This window comes from Nerophis ophidion, linkage group LG20, assembly GCF_033978795.1.
Source record: "Nerophis ophidion isolate RoL-2023_Sa linkage group LG20, RoL_Noph_v1.0, whole genome shotgun sequence".
Classification (NCBI taxonomy): domain Eukaryota; kingdom Metazoa; phylum Chordata; class Actinopteri; order Syngnathiformes; family Syngnathidae; genus Nerophis; species Nerophis ophidion.
The window spans coordinates 42231383-42247804 of record NC_084630.1 but is presented as its reverse complement, the minus strand read 5'-3'; the positions used below and the strand labels follow the sequence as shown (position 1 = coordinate 42247804).

The following is a 16422-nucleotide window of genomic DNA, read 5'->3' as shown; positions in this document are numbered from 1 at the left end:
TATTGTTTTTAACCCTTTTGAAATTGTGATAATGTTCCCCTTTAACTTATATTCAATTGAATAGACTGCAAAGACAAGATATTTCATGTTCGAACGAGAAACTTCTTTATTTTTTTGGTGAAAATAATCATGAACTTAGAATTTAAAGTTGTCACGGGCATTTTTACCAGTGTGTTACATGGCCTTTCCTTTTAACCTCTTAAGGCCCAAGCTGTTTGTTTACATGCTTTTTTTTATTTCTCTTTGCTATTTGGGCCCATTGGACCCTAATTACAATAAAAACTAAGAATCATCTTTTGATACGATGTACTTAGTCCATAAGTACACAAACGTGTACTTCATGTTTAGTGACATGCTAATTCTTATTTTTAAATTTTTTTCCCCAAATTCCATTATGTGTTTTACTATTCTGACACCACCAGATGGCAATATAAGTGTCCACATACCGTATTTCCTTGAACTGTCACCGGGGCGCTAATTAACTTAAAACCTCTTCTCACTCCGGCACTTACCAAAGCCATGCGGTAAATTTAGGCCTGCGCTTATAAATTTGAATGTGATGTAAGGATACCATCATGAAAAGCACATTTAATAACATTTTTTTTATTATGGTCTTATCTTTACTTATAAATGAAGTCCATGCGCAGCTACTTCTGGTCAAAAGCATCGATAACTTGTTTATAGAAGTCCTCCTTATCTTTCTTCAGTTTTAAAAGTCTCTCTGTCTCGATGGAGATCTTCCTTTATTACCTCCTGCTTCGATTGAAAGTCCAGTTTAGAAAACGGTTTTATTTTAGATATGTAATCCTCCATGTTAAAAGTGCAAGCGAGAGGAAAAAATAAACGATGGCTGCTCACTCTTGCTGTTTGTTGTCACTTCTTCTGCAGCCGAGTAGTCGCAAGAAGGATCACTAGCGCCCTCTACCACCAGGAGGCGGGAGTCATTTAATGACTCATATTTGACACACGCAGCTACGGTATATTAATAAAACATAGCTGCTTACTGTTCTTTTTAACATATTCAATAGCTTGGACCTTAAATCCTACTGAATAGCTCTTAATCTTCTTCCCTTTATGCGATTTTCAAATGATTGAAATCAGCCTCCATTTTGAAAATGATGACAGGTGAAGTGTCACTCGTGACGTGACGAGTTTGACCCGGCGGAAATTCTAGGTATATGCTAATTATTTTGCGAAACGAGTTTAACCCGGCAGTAAATCTAGGCAGGCGCATACTACATACCCGGCGGCAATTCAAGGAAATACAGTAAGTGGCCATAAGACCCCAATTCAGTAGTATTTAACCGGGCGGTATAGCTTGGTTTGTAAAGTGGCCGTGTCAGCAACTTGAGGGTTCCAGGTTCGATCCCCGCTTCCGCCATCCTAGTCACTGCCGTTGTGTTCTTGAGCAAGACACTTTACCCACCTGCTCCCAGTGCCACCCACACTGCTTTAAATGTAACTTAGATACTGGGTTTCACAATGTAAAGCGCTTTGAGTCACTAGAGAAAAAGCGCTATATAAATATAATTCACTTCACTTTTTGTACACAATTTTGGAAATAAGCGCTAAAAGGTGCTGCCCACACATGTGGCCACTAAGCCTTTAGAGGTTTTAACAACACTCAGTAAAGGTTTGGGAACTGAGGAAACACATTTTTGAAGTGGAATTATATCCCATTCTTGCTTGATTTACAGCTGAAGTTGTTCAACAGTCCGAGGTCTCCATTGTCTTATGTTGCGCTTCATATCGCGCCACACATTTTTAATTGGAGACCAGTCTGGTTTACAGGCAGGCCAGTCTAGTACCCACACTCTTTTACTATGAAGCCACACTGTTGTAACACATGGCTTGGCATTGTCCTGCTGAAATAAGCAGGGGCGTCCATGATAACGTTGCTTGGATGACAACATATGTTGCTCCAAAACCTGTATGTACCATTCAGCATTAATGCTGCCTTCACAGATGTGTAAGTTACCCATGCCTTGGGCACTAATGCACCCCCATACCATCACACATGCTGGCTTTTGAACTTTGCGCAGAGAACAATCCTTATGGTTGATTTCGTATGGTCCGGAAGGCGGCCACGGTTTCCAAAAACAGTTTGAAATGTGGACTCGTCAGACCACTGAGCACTTTTCCACTTTGCATCAATCCATCTTAGATGAGCTCGGGCCCAGCGAAGCATTTCTGGATGTTGTTGATAAATGGCTTTGGCCTTGCATGGTAGAGTTTTAACTTGCACTTACAGATGTAGCGACCAACTGTGTTTAGTGACAGTGGTTTTTTGAAGTCTTCCTGAGCCCATGTGGTGATATCCTTTAGAGAATGATGTCGGTTTTTGATACAGTCCCCGTCTGAGGGATCGAAGGTCACGGTCATTCAATGTTGGTTTCCGGCCATGCCGCTTACGTGGAGTGATTTCTCCGGATTCTCTGAACCTTTTGATGATATTATGGAGCGTAGATGTTGAAATCCCTAAATTTCTTGCAATTGCACTTTGAGAAACGTTGTTCTTAAACTGTTTGACTATTTGCTCACGCAGTTGTGGACAAAGGGGTGTACCTCGCCCCATCCTTTCTTGTGAAAGACTGAGCATTTTTTGGGAAGCTGTTTTTATACCCAATCATGGCACCCACCTGTTCCCAATTAGCCTGCACACCTGTGGGATGTTCCAAATAAGTGTTTGATGAGCATTCCTCAACTTTATCAGTATCTATTGCCACCTTTCCCAACTTCTTTGTCACGTGTTGCTGGCATCAAATTCTAAAGTTAATGATTATTTGCAGAAAAAAAAAAGTTTATCAGTTTGAACATCAAATATGTTGTCTTTGTAGCATATTCAACTGAATATGGGTTGAAAAGGATTTGCAAATCATTGTATTCTGTTTATATTTACATCTAACACAATTTCCGTCACGTCCGTTGTGTCCTGAGCAAGACACTTCACCCTTGCTCCTGATGGGTGCTGGTTGGCGCCTTGCATGGCAGCTCCCTCCATTAGTGTGTGAATGTGTGTGTGAATGGGTAAATGTGGAAGTAGTGTCAAAGTGCTTTGAGTACCTTGAAGGTAGAAAAAGCGCTATACAAGTACAACCCATTTATTATTTATCATATGGAGACGGGGTTTGTACATTAATTGAACAAGTACAATAGATAAACATACCACACCTCTCTGACTGTCAGTCAAAAGTTTGGCAGTGCATATTGGTTCTCTTTGAAGACCATAACTATTGTACATTTTTTTAGAACCCAAAAAGCTTTTACTTTGAAGGTAAATACCCTTTGGCTGCAATTTCATGTCATCTTGAGCTACTTCAGCACTAAGATAATGGAGGAAACATTTTTGCATTGTTTTGTGTCTTACGCATACACGCTGCAAATGAAAGTGACCTTTGCAGAAATAAAAGGCTGAGTAATGCGCCTGTGATTGTTCTCATGAATATTGTATCTCCGTTTTGCCTCTTAATGTTTCCCATTAAAGGCGGCGCTTGTGTAATCGCCTCGCAATGACCTTCTCGCTTGTTTGCTATCTTGCACTAAATTGTCTGGTCCTTTTATGCGACTTAAAAAAAAAACCCATGTCCCCTCTGCAGCCCGACAGGAATCATCCCTTGCCCGGCCACGCCCACCACCTTCGGCCACATCAGGGCAGCCAACGGTCAGGGCCAGCAGAGGCGGCGCATCACCTCCATCCAGCCGCCCACAGGTCTCCAGGAATGGCTGCGGACGTTCCAGGTGAGCAGGGAAAGAAAAGAACGGACGAAAGCTCATAAAAGAAAAAGCAGATGTTGCGCATGATCAATGTTCACATCCTCCGCCTTGTTGTTGTTGTCGCGGCGGCCCACCAACATCACATCACGGCGGGCACTGTAGCGTGGAATTGGAATTAGCCCTACCTGGTGGGGGCTCGGAGCAGACGAGCGGACATGTTGGCGCTATTAAAAAGTGAAACAGATGCAAGCTGATGTACGGAGGAGTCATTTCAGATCGCTATTAACCACGGCGGGTAAGCCACGGTTAATTAAAGATGACTGTCTGTGAAGGGCAGATCACAGACTGAGACTTTATTTACTTTGTTCGTGTTTCGACCAGTTGGGAGGAGTCACTAGTTTAGGAACGACTGTCAGGAAGTAGGAAGATACAAAAATAGGGAATTTGAACCATGATCGTGTTTCAGCAAGGGCTGCTGTAAGGCTTGGAAATGCAATGCATTGTGGGTCCTGCAGACATCTGAATAGATCAGTGGTGTCCAAAGTGCGGCCCCACGGCACATTGTAAAAATACTATTAAAGGGGAACATTTTCAGCAGACCTATGTAAGCGTCAATATATACCTTGATGGTGCAGAAAAAAGACCATGTATTTTTTTAACCGATTTCCCAACTCTAAATGGGTGAATTTTGGCGAATTAAACGCCTTTCTGTTTATCGCGCTGGAAGCGATGACGTCAGAATGTGACGTCGCCGAGGTAACACAGCCACCATTTTCATTTTCAACACATTACAAACACCGGGTCTCAGCTCTGTTATTTTCCGTTTTTTTGACTATTTTTTGGAACCTTGGAGACATCATGCCTCGTCGGTGTGTTGTCGGAGGGTGTAACAACACTAACAGGGAGGGATTCAAGTTGCACCACCGGCCCCAAGATGCCAAAGTGTCTGCCGCCAGACCCCCATTGAATGTGCCAGAGTGTCTCCACATTTGACCGGCGATGCTAAGACAGACATGGCACAGAGATGTATGGATAACCTGCAGATGCATTTGCAACGATAGTCAACGAAATCACAAAGGTGAGTTTTGTTGATGTTGACTGCCAGCTAATCGATGTTAACATGCTATTTACCGGCGGTGCTAAAGCAGACATGGCACAGAGATGTATTGATAACCTGTAGATGCATTTGCAACTATATTACGTTTCCTTCCACCCACATTTAATCCGAAACAAACACTTACCAATCGACGGATTTAAGTTGCTCCAGTGTCAAAATAATGCAAAAGTCCTGATCGTTTGGTCCGCATATTTTACCGGCGATGTTAACGCAGCTATTCGGCCATGCTATGGCTATGAATAGCGTCAATAGCTATTCGCTCAATAGCTTCAGTTTCTTCTTCAATATTTTCATACTCCAACCATCCGTTTCAATACATGCGTAATCTGTTGAATCGCTTAAGTCGCTGAAATCCGAGTTTGAATCCGAGTTAATGTCGCTATATCTTGCTGTGGTATTCCCATTGTTTGTTTACATTGGCAGCACTGTGTGACGTCACAGGGAAATGGCCAGTGTCTTCGCAGAGAGCCGAAAATAAGGCACTTTAAAGCTTTATTTAGGGATATTCCGAGACCGGTAAAATTTTGAAAAAAAAGTACAAGCCACTGGGAACTGATTTTTATTGTTTTTAACCCTTCTGAAATTGTGATAATGTTCCCCTTTGAAAAAACAAACAAAAAAACATAAAAAGTGTTGTAAAAGAGCCAACAGGTGAAATGTAACAAGAAAATGTTGCAATGTTGATTCTAATGCAGGTTGTTTCTTTCTTTAAAAAATAATCCATCCATCCATCCATTTTCTACCGCTTATTCCCTTTCGGGCTCGCGGGGGGCGCTGGCGCCTATCTCAGCTACAATCGGGCGGAAGGCGGGGTACACCCTGGACAAGTCGCCATCTCATCGCAGGGCCAACACAGATAGACAGACAACATTCACACTCACATTCACACACTAGGGACCATTTAGTGTTGCTAATCAACCTATCCCCAGGTGCATGTCTTTGGAAGTGGGAGGAGCCTATCCCCAGGTGCATGTCATTGGAGGTGGGAGGAGCCTATCCCCAGGTGCATATCTTTGGAGGTGGGAGGGGCTTTCCCCAGGTGCATGTCTTTGGAGGTGGGAGGGGCATATCCCCAGGTGCATGTCTTTGGAGGTGGGAGGGGCCTATCCCCAGGTGCATGTCTTTGGAGGTGGGAGGGGCCTATCCCCAGGTGCATGTCTTTGGAGGTGGGAGGAAGCCGGAGTACCCGGAGGGAACCCACGCATTCACGGGGAGAACATGCAAACTCCACACAGAAAGATCCTAAAAAATAATTATGAATCAAATTCAATGTCATTATGAATTAATGACCTATTCAAAGCTCCAATTACGTCACGTTAAATATTCCACTTTGAGATATTCTTTGGGGAAAATGTTGCATATTTTGTGTTAGCTGTATAAAAAAGTAAGCTGGTTTTTTTTTTTGTTGTTTTTTAAAAAGGGCTTGAAACGAACAAACACAAAACCTAAACCATTCAACTTATAATTGATGTGTAGATCTGAAGTTGATCTCGAGATTATTGTGTTAAAAATAAACAGTTAAAAAAATGTATTTATTTTTTAAGACTTTAATGAGTCAAATCCCAAATATTTTTTGGTGTGATTTGTTTTTAAGTGTCATTTCTAAAAAAAAAAATAATGAATTAAAATCAATGTTGTTATGAGTTATTGACCTTTTTAGGGCTCCAATTATTCTATAATCTCAAATATTCCACTTCAAAATTTTATTGGGGGAAAATATTACATATTTTGTGTTTTTTCCATAAAAAAACAGGGGTTTCTTTGACAAAAAGAGCATAGAACTTAAATCTTTAATAATGTCATATTGACAGATGGACCTAATGTTGATCTAGAGATTTAAACCTTGAATAATAATACAAATAATAATACTGACACATTTGTCATATTTTTTGGACCAAAACCCTTTAGGGTCCCCGGGATCAAGCCTGAGTGCAGGCCCTAATGTATATTTTTTTGGGACATATATTGTATTGGTTTTTAACATAAAAAATATCAAAATGGCCCCCGCTTGCTTTGATTTATCAGTGTGCGGCCCTCAGTGGAAAAAGTTTGGACACCCTTGGGATAGATTATTTAGAGGGCTGAATGCAAGACTTGGTGCTTAGGTTTTGTCCTTTAAAGGGGAACATTATCACCAAACCTATGCAAGCGTCAATATATACCTTGATGGTGCAGAAAAAAGACCATATATTTTTTTAACCGATTTCCGAACTCTAAATGGGTGAATTTTGGCAAATTAAACGCCTTTCTGTTTATCGCTCTTTTACCGATGACGTCAGAACGTGACGTCACCGAGGTAACACACCCACCATTTTCATTTTCACATTACAAACACCGGGTCTCACCTCTGTTATTTTCCGTTTTTTCGACTATTTTTTGGAACCTTGGAGACATCATGCCTCGACGGTGTGTTGTCGGAGGGTGTAACAACACTAACAGGGAGGGATTCAAGTTGCACCACTGGCAAGAAATCTGCCGCCAGACCCCCATTGAATGTACCAAAGTGTCTTCACATTTGACCGGCGATGCTAAGACAGACATGGCACAGAGATGTATGGATAACCTGCAGATGCATTTGCAACCATTAAGTCAACGAAATCACAAAGGTGAGTTTTGTTGATGTTGTTGACTTATGTGCTAATCAGACATATTTGGTCACGGCATGACTGCCAGCTAATCGATGCTAACATGCTACGCTAATCGATGCTAACATGCTATTTACGCTAGCTGTGTGTACATTTGAAACTACATACCCACATTTAATGCGAAACAAACACTTACCAATCGACGGATTTAAGTTGCTCCAGTGCCACAAGATGCGAAAGTCCTGATCGTTTGGTCCGCACATTTTACCGGCGATGCTAATAAGGCAGCCATGCTATGGGCCACTTCATTAGGTACACCCACGCTATGGCCGAATAGCGTCAATAGGCTCAATAGCTTCAATTTCTTCTTCAATTTTGTTTTCGCTATCTGCCTCCATACTCTGACCATCCGTTTCAATACATGCGGAATCTGTTGAATCGCTTAAGCCGCTGAAATCCGAGTCTGAATCCGAGTTAATGTCGCTATATCTTGCTGTGGTAACGGCCATGTTTGTATTGGCAGCCCTGTATGACGTCACAGGGAAATGGATAGTGGTTTCGAAGCTAGCGAAAATAAAGCACTTTCAGGCTTTATTTAGGGATATTCCGGGACCGGTAACATTTTGAAAAAAACTTCAAAAAAATACAACAAGCCACTGGGAACTGATTTTTATTGTTTTTAACCCTTTTGAAATTGTGATAATGTTCCCCCCCTGACACAAGCCTTGTCGTGATGGCTTCAGGTGGAAGTCAACCATTTGCTGGGATTTTTCTCATTCCCAGCGTGAAAACAAGGCCGTAGGAAGTTTGGTTTGGATTGATTGAGACTTTTATTAGTACCGTATTCTTCGGACTATAAGTCACAGTTGGTTATTTATGCCTCATATAACGTACACTTATTCAGTCTGTTGCTCACTATTCTTCATTTATTTTAAATTGCCTTTCAAATGTCTATTCTTGCTGTGGGATTTTATCAAATATCCCCCCAAAATGCGACTTATACTCCAGTGCGACTTATATATGTTTTTCCCTTCTTTATTATGCATTTTTGGCCGATGCGACGTATAGTTTGGAGCGATTTATAATCCGAAAAATACGGTAGATTGCACAGTTCAGTACATATTCCGTACAATTGACCACTAAATGGTAACACCCCAATAAGTTTCAACTTGTTTAAGTCGGGGTCCACGTTAATCAATTCATGGTACAAATATAAACTATCAGCATAATACAGTCATCACACAAGTTAATCATCAAAGTGTATACATTGAATTATTTACAAGCAGGGGGGTGGGATGAGGAGGGTTTGGTTGATATCAGTACTTCAGTCATCAACAATTGCATCATGTGAGAAATGGACATTGAAACAGTGTAGGTCTTATTTAGTAGGATATGTACAGCCAGCAGAGAACATAGTGAGTTCACATAGCATAAGAACAAGTATTTACATTTGATTATTTGACTTAAGACCTCACAATACGAAGGTCCTGCAGTCCTGGGTTCAAATCCAGGCTCGGGATCTTTCTGTGTGGAGTTTGCATGTTCTCCCCGTGAATGCGTGGGTTCCCTCCGGGTACTCCGGCTTCCTCCCACTTCCAAAGACATGCACCTGGGGATAGGTTGATTGGCAACACTAAAAAATTGGCCCTAGTGTGTGAATGTGAGTGTGAATGTTGTCTGTCTATCTGTGTTGGCCCTGCGATGAGGTGGCGACTTGTCCAGGGTGTACCCCGCCTTCCGCCCGATTGTAGCTGAGATAGGCGCCAGCGTCCCCCGCGACCCTGGAAGGGAATAAGCGGTAGAAAATGGATGGGATGGACTTAAGACCTTTGTTGGATCAGAATCTGGGTTTGACGTGGTTTGTGGAGCTCCCCCTGGTGTTGTGGAGCTAGTAAATAAATAGCAAGGATAGCGTCAGATGTGAGACGATCAAACATGACTGTTACCTCCATCACCTGGTACATGTTGGTGTGTTCACGGCATTTTCAGACTGCTGCGTTTGAATCAAAGCTTGTTTTATTCCGTTTGAAACGTAGCATTGAGTGGGCTGTGAGCGTTAGTCATGCTGGCTGCAGGCTGCAAACAACGTACAATACTTTGAAAAAAGCATGTCTGTTTAGGTTTAGACGTGGGTAAGCACAAACATGAATCAGTATTGGTGTCAGACACGTACGCAGTGATCAAAGTATTTAAAAGTAGTTATGGTCTTGTTTTTTCATGAAATCAGATTGGGCACCCTCATTCCATCTCAGACACATTAGAGCAGGGGTGTCCAAAGTGCGGCCCACAGGTCATTTTTTACCAGCCCCACAACACATTCTAAAAATACCATTAAAAAAACAACAAACAAACGTGGTGTAAAAGAGCAAACAGGTGAAATGTAACAATAAATTGTTGCAATGTTTAGTCGAATAACACCAAGCTCCCATGCAGGCTGTTTCTTTAAAAAATAATAATGAATCAAAATCAACATCATTATGAATTATGGACCTATTCAAGTCTCCAATTATGTCACATTAAATATTCCACTTTGAGAAATTCTTTGGGGAAAATGTTGCATATTTTGTGTTTGCCATATAAAAAACTGAGCTGTTGTTTTTTAAAGAAGGGCCTAAAACGAACAAACAAAAAACATCAACAACAACAAAACTTGTAATTTAAAGGATAGATCTGAAGCTGATCTCGAGAATATTGTGCTAAAATCAAACAGTAAAAAAAATACATAATTTATTTTTTAACACTTAAATGAATAGGACTCTTTTGGATCCCCTATAATTTTAGTGGGATTTTTTTTTGTGTGTGTAATTGCTCCAAAAAATGTCAATGTTGTTATGAGTTATTGACCTTTTTAAGGCTCCAATTATTTTATAATCCTAAATATTCCACTTAAGAATTTAATAGGGGGAAAATATTGCAAATTTGGTTGGGTTTTTTTTTTCTTCCATAAAAAAACCTGGGTTTTTCTTCGACAAAAAGGGCATACAACTTAAATGTTTAAAAAGTTTTATTGACAGATAGTTGATCTAGAGCAGGGGTGCCCATTACGTCGATCGTGATCGACTGGTCGATCTCGGAGGGTGTGTCAGTCGATCTCAAGCCAGGCATTAAAAAATAGACATAAAAATGAGCAATCATCAATCATACCAAGACTTCACTTTCGTCAGTTGTTTGACTTTCTCGGCACCCGAGGATCTTTTGAGATGACGCTGGCTGCTGCCAGCTCATATTTAAGAAAAAAATCACTAACAGGGCGGACGCAGAGAAACACATTTTATTTCTAGAGACTCCGTACCTTCTGTCAAAACTCTAAAGACCGACTGCACAGTTCCTGTCTTCACCATAAAAGACCTGTTTCATCCTGCCTGTGCTAACAAAATAAGAGTCTCAGAAAGCTAGCGTGCACAAGCTAGCAAGCTACGGAGTTTGATGCCAATGTATTTCTCCCCCGCCCTCAGCGACCACTTTCTCACTTGCTTGCCCACCCGCACACTCACTGACGTCACTCACCTGCTGCCAGACATTAAAGGGCCACACACATATGCTACTCTCATAACAAAGTGTTTAAAAACCAGTATGCAAGTTGGACAAATGAGATGCCAAATCCAACCACTTTCATGTGGTATTGGACAGAAAGGAGGACTTTTTTTTTCCTCCATTTGAAAATGCGGACGTTATCAGCACCACTGTCTAATTCCAATCAATGCAAGTCATCAGAATCAGGTAATACACCAACTTATATTCTTGTCTTCATGAAAGAAAGGAATCTATGTGTGTTAAACATGCTTGTATTATCATTAAACACCATTAACTTGTTAACAAAAATGTCTCTTTCATAAATAAATAAATCTAAATTATAAATAGGAATGAGGTAGATCTCCTCGACTTGGTCAATTGAAAAGTAGCTCGCCTGCAGAAAAAGTGTGAGCGCCCCTAATCTAGAGATTTATACTTTGCATAATAATAATAATAATACTAAATATAACACATTTTTAATATTTTTTTGACCAATACCCTTTGGGTTCACCGGGATCAAGTCTGAGTGGAGGCCTAAATGTATACTTTTTTTTATACATTTATTATATTTGTTTTTAAAATAAAAAACATCAAAATGGCCCCCCGCTTGCTCTGATTTTTCAGTGTGTGGCCCTCAGTGGAAAAAGTTTGGACACCCCTGCATTAGAGACTTTGAGGCCATGTTTACACTAAACCGGATAAGGTTATCCACTTAACCTTTCTTAATTGTTGATTGAGACCCCCGAGCCCCCCTTTTTATTCCTAGTTAATTATAACCTTACTTGAGTTTTTAAGTAGTTGGAAGCATAGAATAGCTGAAAGTTGATGACGTGTCATCTCATGGAAATAAGATGTCATGTAAACATCTCCAAAGTCTTCTCACACGACAAGGCGCTCTGACTTCCATTACCTCAGGCAGTTGAAGCTGCTCATTACGGATATTGTGACACCCAGGATTCTCTGCTCTTCTTCTGACAGTTCATTTAATGCAGCAGAAAATAAGCAACATTCTCTACATTCCTCAGTCCCGTCTCGGCCTGTCGCACTTGCACAACAAAGGGGAGAAGGCAGCGACGTGACATAACCGGCTCTCGAACATGAGCAGGCGGGAAAAATGTAGCGGCGTGCTCTCTGACTAGGAGGCAGTGCGTGGCAGTTGTTGGCCTCAGTTGTGCAGCAATGGACCGCTCGTCGGGACCCAGGATGGACCGCTCGCCTGTATCGGTTGGGGACATCTCTACGCTGCTGATCCGCTTGAGATGGTTTCCTGTGGACGGGACTCTCACTGCTGTCTTGGAGCCACTATGGATTGAACTTTCACAGTATCATGTTAGACCCGCTTGACATCCATTGCTTTCGGTCCCCTAGAGGGGGGGGGGGTTGCCCACATCTGAGGTCCTCTCCAAGGTTTCTCATAGTCAGCATTGTCACTGGCGTCCCACTGAATGTGAATTCTCCCTGCCCACTGGGTGTGAGTTTTCCTTGCCCTTTTGTGGGTTCTTCCGAGGATGTTGTAGTCGTAATGATTTGTGCAGCCCTTTGAGACATTTGTGATTTGGGGCTATATAAATAAACATTGATTGATTGATTGAATGTAACATTTTGTTAGGAATACACAACTCAGGCCAACTTGGTCACATGACTCATCGGTAAAGTTGGATCGACTTAAGCCACACTGCAGAAAGTCAGTGTTCAAAAAGAAGAAAAAAAAAATACAAAAGTCAGGAGCATTTTATTTGAACTAAGCAAAAGTATCTGCCAATAGAACTAGAACATTTGTCAAGACTTTCCAAAACAAGTCAAATGAGCTAACTTCAATCAACCCCAAAACACATTCAAATAAGTATTTTCTCACTAATAGCAAGTGCACTTTTCGTAATAGAAAAAACTAATATGAGACCTTTTTCCTCAATATATTGAAAAATATTCTTATATGAAGTAAATTTTAGTGCCATTATCTTGACATAATGATATGCGCTAACCATTACATTTCTTGCGTTTTCCCATCCATAACATGACATCATCACGCCAAGTGTGTACTCTTTCAGTTAATTAGTGCGCAATGCATATATATATATATATATATATATATATACATATATATATATATATATATATATGTAGGTGTGGGAAAAATCACAAGACTACTTCATCTCTACAGAACTGTTTCATGAGGGGTTCCCTCAATCATCAGAAAATCTCCTGATGATTGAGGGAACCCCTCATGAAACAGTTCTGTAGAGATGAAGTAGTCTTGTGATTTTTCCCACACCCACATATTGCGCTCTACCACGGTATCGAGCACTATTCTCTGGATAATCCAATCAAGATATATATATATATATATATATATATATATATATATATATATATATATATATATATATATACATATATATATATATATATATATATATATATATATATATATATATATATATATATATATATATATATACATATATATATATATATATATTAGGGCTGGGCAACGATTAAAAATTTAATCGAAGTTAATCGCACTATTTCTCCGATTAATCGCGATTAACTGCATTGTATACGCAAAGCCCAATAATGAATTCAAAAGTAGTGTGTAGTGCACCTTTATTGGAATATTCTCCCACATGAACAAAAGCGCCAAAACATTTGTTGTGCAGACACAATTTAAATCAGTCCTTGTTAAACATTAGCAGTTAAATAACATATTTTATGAAAATCAACTCAAAAAATGTGAATATAAACATTTAAGCTTATTGCCACTGCCAGGGTATTTAAGTTATCCTGTTTGTTATGGAAAATAAATATAATCTACATACAAATCTCTGAGCCACAATCATAACATCTGAACAGGCAATTTCTGAGGTAACAGCAGAAACATTTTTTTTTATCAGGGATCTTATGTTTAAAAAACCTATATTATAGGTAGTGGGCTGTTTTAGGGAAGTTTTTTAACACATTTTCCGTATTAGTAATATTAATAATGTTGTGTTTATTCTGCGTAGTGCACTTAAAATAATTATGACCATATCTAGGAATTGATATGATGGGAATTTTCCGATTGTTTGCTTGGTGCTTTGATAAACTGAAGGCATCATATACATGGTACTATATTGTGATGTTATGAGCCAGGGAATAAAAGCACTACCCTACCCAGCATGCAACAGGAGTGACCAGCATGCGCGGTAGCCCGGTATAGGTTGTGTGTCGCCATGACGGCATCTTGTATGTTGTGATATGCACGCTCTGAAAGCAAACGTTAAGAACTCATCCAACACTCCTGGTCTGCATTATTCATAAATAGACAGACAACACATATACTCCGCTGCTTCACAGGCCGCTGGATGTAGCCGGCAAAGTATTCCCATGCTAGCTAGCCGGTCTAGCAAGCACGCGTCATTCAGTCCAAAACGGCCCGATCTATCCACATCCAGAATTGTCTGGCGGTCGTAAGTGATCCCGGAGTGACCACGCTGTAAGCCAGCCATGAAATTTGCAGAATTGTCCGGTATTTTTGCCAAATGTTCCATCTTTACCAAGAGCTCCTCCACGCCGAAGCCCGTCCGGGCGCTGCCATCTTGTTAAGAAAAGGCGTTAACAAAATAAAAGCATGTGAACAACATACGCAAATGTGCGATAAAATAATTGTCGGCGTTAATAGATTGATGAGTTAACTCGTAATTAACGCATTAATTTGCCCATTATATATATATATATATATATATATATATATATATATATATATATATATATATATATATATATTAGGGCAGCAAATCTTTGGGTGTCCCACGATTCGATTCAATATCGATTCTTGCGGTTGTGGTTTGATTATAAATCAATTTTTTCAATTCAACGCGATTCAAAAACGATATTTTTCCGATTCACAAGGATTCTGTATCCATTCAATACATAGATTTCAGCAGGATCTACCCCAGTCTGCTGACATGCTAGCAGAGTAGTAGATTTTTGTAAAAAGCTTTTATAATTGTAAAGGACAATGTTTTATCAACTGATTGCAATAATGTAAATTTGTTTTAACTATTAAACGAACCAAAAATACGACTTATTTTATCTTTGTGAAAACATTGGACACAGTTTGTTGTCAAGCTTTTGAGATGCAATGCAAGTGTAAGCCACTGTTTTTTTTGGATTGATTGATACTTTTATTAGTAGATTGCACAGTACAGTACATATTCCGTACAATTGACCACTAAATGGTGACACCCCAATAAGTTTTTCAACTTGTTTAAGTCGGGGTCCACGTTAATCAATTCATGGTACAAATATATACTATCAACATAATACAGTCATCACACAAGTTAATCATCATAGTATGTACATTGAATTATTTACATTATTTACAATCCGGGGGGTGGGATGAGGAGCTTTGGTTGATATCAGAACTTCAGTCATCAACAATTGCATCAACAGAGAAATGTGGACATTGAAACAGTGTAGGTCTTATTTAGTAGGATATGTACAGCCAGCAGAGAACATAGTGAGTTCACATAGCATAAGAACAAGTATATACATTAGAAGTACATTTGAGTTGTTTATAATCCGGGGAGATGGGATGTGAATGGAGGAGGGTATTAGTAAAGTGTTGAAGTTGCCTGGAGGTGTTGTTTTAGAGCACTTTTGAAGGAGGATAGAGATGCACTTACTTTTATACCTGTTGGGAGTGCATTCCACATTGATGTGGCATAGAAAGAGAATGAGTTAAGACCTTTGTTAGATCGGAATCTGGGTTTAACGTGGTTTGTGGAGCTCCCCCTGGTGTTGTGGTTATGGTGGTCATATGGTTAAGGAAGTAGTTTGACATGTACTTCGGTATCAGGGAGGTGTAGCGGATTTTATAGACTAGGCTCAGTGCAAGTTGTTTTACTCTGTCCTCCACCCTGAGCCAGCCCACTTTGGAGAAGTGGGTTGGATTGAGGTGTGATCTGGGGTGGAGGTCTAAAAGTAACTGGACTAGCTTATTCTGGGATGTTTGGAGTCTAGATTTGAGGGTTTTGGAGGTGCTGGGGTACCAGGAGGTGCAAGCGTAATCGAAGAAGGGTTGAATGAGAGTTCCCGCTAGAATCCTCAAGGTGTTTTTGTTGACCAGAGAGGAGATTCTGTAGAGGAATCTCGTTCTTTGGTTGACATTTTTGATCACCTTGGTTGCCATTTTATCACAGGAAAGATTAGCCTCTCGAATGGAACCTAGGTAGGTGATCTCATCCTTCCTGGTGATAACAATGTCACCCACTTTTATAGTGAAGTCACTGACCTTCTTAAGTTTGATATGGGACCCAAATAGGATGGATTCCGTTTTACCTAAGTGTATGGATAGTTTGTTGTCAGCGAGCCAGGTGCAAATTTTGAGGAGTTCAGCACTGAGGATTTGTTCCACCTGTGACTTGTCCTTGCCGGATACCAGCAGGGCCGAGTCATCCGCAAACAGGAACAATTCACAGTGGCATGCTATGACACTATTGTTCTTTTTGTTTT

General features: G+C 40.2%; 1 protein-coding gene across 5 annotated transcripts in view; it reads left to right on the top strand.

Moving 5' to 3' along the window:
• Positions 1-16422, top strand: part of fbxw7 (F-box and WD repeat domain containing 7) — a 349039-nt gene that overhangs the window by 272519 nt on the left and 60098 nt on the right. For all 5 annotated transcript variants that reach the window (XM_061881245.1, XM_061881246.1, XM_061881244.1 and 2 more), the window contains one exon: positions 3597-3738. In XM_061881245.1, coding sequence (XP_061737229.1) covers positions 3597-3738 — 142 coding nt within the window. The remainder of the gene's footprint in view (positions 1-3596; positions 3739-16422) is intronic.